Consider the following 2469-nt stretch of genomic DNA (forward strand, 5'->3'; position numbering starts at 1 on the left):
GTTCTAGTTCTGTTCTAGTTCTGTTCTAGTTCTGTTCTAGTTCTGTTCTAGTTCTGTTCTAGTTCTGTCTTAGTTCTGTTCCAGTTCTGTTTTAGTTCTGTTCTAGTTATGTCCCAGTACTGTTCTAATTCTCAAACTATATAAAATGTATATTTGCAGAGGGATAGAAGATAATTATTTCGCCAGGAAATGGATACAATAAAAATTAAACACAATTTATTTTTTAAAGGCATGCTTTGTTTAAAAACAAAAAGGAAATTAAAAACAAACACAACAAATGCAAATGATTAACACAAAATAAAGTGAAAAATTTTTATAAAAGAAAAACTTAACTCGATGACAAAATAAAAACAAAATTACAAACTTTACAGAAAGATTAAAAGAAATTAAAAGAAGAGCGCATTTCAATACGAACCAATAGCGCGAGGTAATAAAAACATCAAAGCTACAAAAAGAAAAAATGAATAAAAAACGAAAAAATTTTGAAAAACGAATACAAAACGAATAGAATAACAGAAAAAAATTAAGAAAAAACTAACAGAAATTGTTATTAAAAAAAAACAAATTGCAACGTGCAGTTAATTTTACAAGAAAAAGAAACAACACAATCTTAAAGGGAAAATGGGAATTAAGGAAAATTTCGAATGAAAAAACGTCTAAACTTTTAATATGATATTATAGTTGTTGTATTAATTTTAACACTTAAAACTAAAGTTTTCTTTAAGGGCAAATACAAACCTTTCATGATGCCTAAATTTTGTATAACCATATGACCCTTACGGATCACCTGGTTACCCAGTTGACGTGTACCAGTTTTATTAGCATTTTCAGATTTATTCTGAGCACTAAATGTTCACAAAAGAAATAAAGAAAATATAAAAAAGAAAAAAAGAGAGAATAAAGAGAGAAAGAACAAATTAAATTATTTGTTGAGTTTACAATTATAAACCTAGACTGAAAAACCCTTACTTGGCAAAACCAATGAAATCTTCATGATTGGTATTCATGTAGGCCAATTCAAAATCAATAAGTAATAAAATTTGTTCTTTGCACCGCTGTTCCTGTTCTCGTATGTGCGTGGTAATAATACGTTCTGTTTCTTCACGTAAACGTGGATAACGTGACATCTAGATTTGTTTTGATTTTTCCAAAAAATAACCACGAAAAATCCCCAAAAGAAAGAGAAAAAAAAAGAAAAATAAAAATAAGTTTCAAGCAATACCAAAACTAGCATTTTCATTACATACAATTTTAAAGAGAAAAAGTGTTAGAGAATAGAAAGAGAGTAAAAAAAAGAAATTAGGAAATCTGATTACTTACCTTATCGGTGCATAAACGTACAACAGCTGACAATTCCTGTACGACTAGATCGACACATTTGATGACCGGTTCTTTCAATTGTGCAATTTGACGTTTAACAATGGCCTCGAAAGCCATGTCGGGTGTGAATAGGCCCACACGTATACCGTGTATATTTCGTATGGCAAATGAGATTTCGCGACGCAACTCCTTTTCGTCGCAGGCCATTTTAACAATTTCAAAACGTAAGCTGTAACAGATAAATGTTCAATTAGTTAAGGGACATTAAAAATTCATAGAATTTTCCAATAAATTTCTTTCAAAATAAAATTTTCCTTTAAGGGAAATTTTTCTAAAGAAGGGAAATTTTCAAAATTTTTATTAATTTTGTTTTAATCAACAAGCCTTATTATAAAAAGCTTAAAATTTTCAAAAAATTCCTTCAAAATAAAATTTCCCTTTAAGAGAAATTTTTATAAACAAGGGAAATTTTCAAAATTTTTCTGAATTCTGTTTTATTCAACAAGCCTTATTATAAAAATCATAAAACTTTCAAAAAATTCCCTTATAATAAAATTTCCCTTTAAGGGAAATTTTCAAAAATTTTCTCAATTCTGTTTTATTCAACGAGTCTTATTACAAAAATCATAAAATTTTCCAAAAATCTCTTTAAAATAAAATTTCCCTTTAAAGGAAAATTTCCCCTTATAGGGAAATTTTTTTAAACAAGGGAAATTTTCAAAATTTTTCTAAATTCTGTTTTATTCGGCGATTCTTATTACAAAAATCATAAAATTTTCCAAAAATCTCTTTAAAGGAAAATTTCCCCTTATAGGGAATTTTTTTAAACAAGTGAAATTTTGAAATGTTTTCTCAATTCTGTTTTTATCAATAAACCTTATTACAAAAATAATAAAATTTTCAAAAAATTCCTTCAAAATTTGAAACAAGGAAAATTTTCAAAATTTTTCATAATTCTTTTATTAGAAAAATAATAAAATTTTGCAAAAATTCTTTCTAAATAAAATTTCCCTTCAAGGAAATTTTTTTGAAACAAGGGAAATTTTTAAAATTCTATTCAAAATTTTCTCTATTCTGGTTTAATCAACAAAAATCAGAACTAGAACATAACTAGAACAGAACTAGAACAGAACTAGAACAGAACTAGAA

General features: G+C 26.6%; 1 protein-coding gene across 1 annotated transcript; it reads right to left on the bottom strand.

Annotated features, from left to right (window-relative positions):
* Positions 1 to 631: 631 nt before the first annotated feature.
* LOC124418841 (dynamin-like) lies at positions 632 to 1556 on the bottom strand. The gene is made up of 3 exons (XM_046946504.1): positions 1321 to 1556; positions 970 to 1127; positions 632 to 845 (listed from the first exon to the last, which is right to left on the bottom strand). Exons 1-3 carry the CDS (start codon positions 1525 to 1527, stop codon positions 665 to 667), a joined length of 546 nt encoding a protein of 181 aa, XP_046802460.1. The 5' UTR covers positions 1528 to 1556; the 3' UTR covers positions 632 to 664.
* Positions 1557 to 2469: the final 913 nt, after the last annotated feature.

The sequence above is a fragment of the Lucilia cuprina genome, chromosome 3 (assembly GCF_022045245.1).
Source record: "Lucilia cuprina isolate Lc7/37 chromosome 3, ASM2204524v1, whole genome shotgun sequence".
Taxonomy (NCBI): domain Eukaryota; kingdom Metazoa; phylum Arthropoda; class Insecta; order Diptera; family Calliphoridae; genus Lucilia; species Lucilia cuprina.

What these genes read in the sequence shown, in the direction of transcription:
- LOC124418841 (XM_046946504.1), bottom strand. Translation starts at nt 1,527, where the DNA reads ATGGCCTGCGACGAAAAGGAGTTGCGTCGCGAAATCTCATTTGCCATA. An exon ending in TACGTTTATGCACCGATAAG is followed by an intron (nt 1,128 to 1,320) that starts GTAAGTAATCAG and finishes AAACAAATCTAG; the next exon opens with ATGTCACGTTATCCACGTTT. An exon ending in GATTTCATTGGTTTTGCCAA is followed by an intron (nt 846 to 969) that starts GTAAGGGTTTTT and finishes GTGAACATTTAG; the next exon opens with TGCTCAGAATAAATCTGAAA.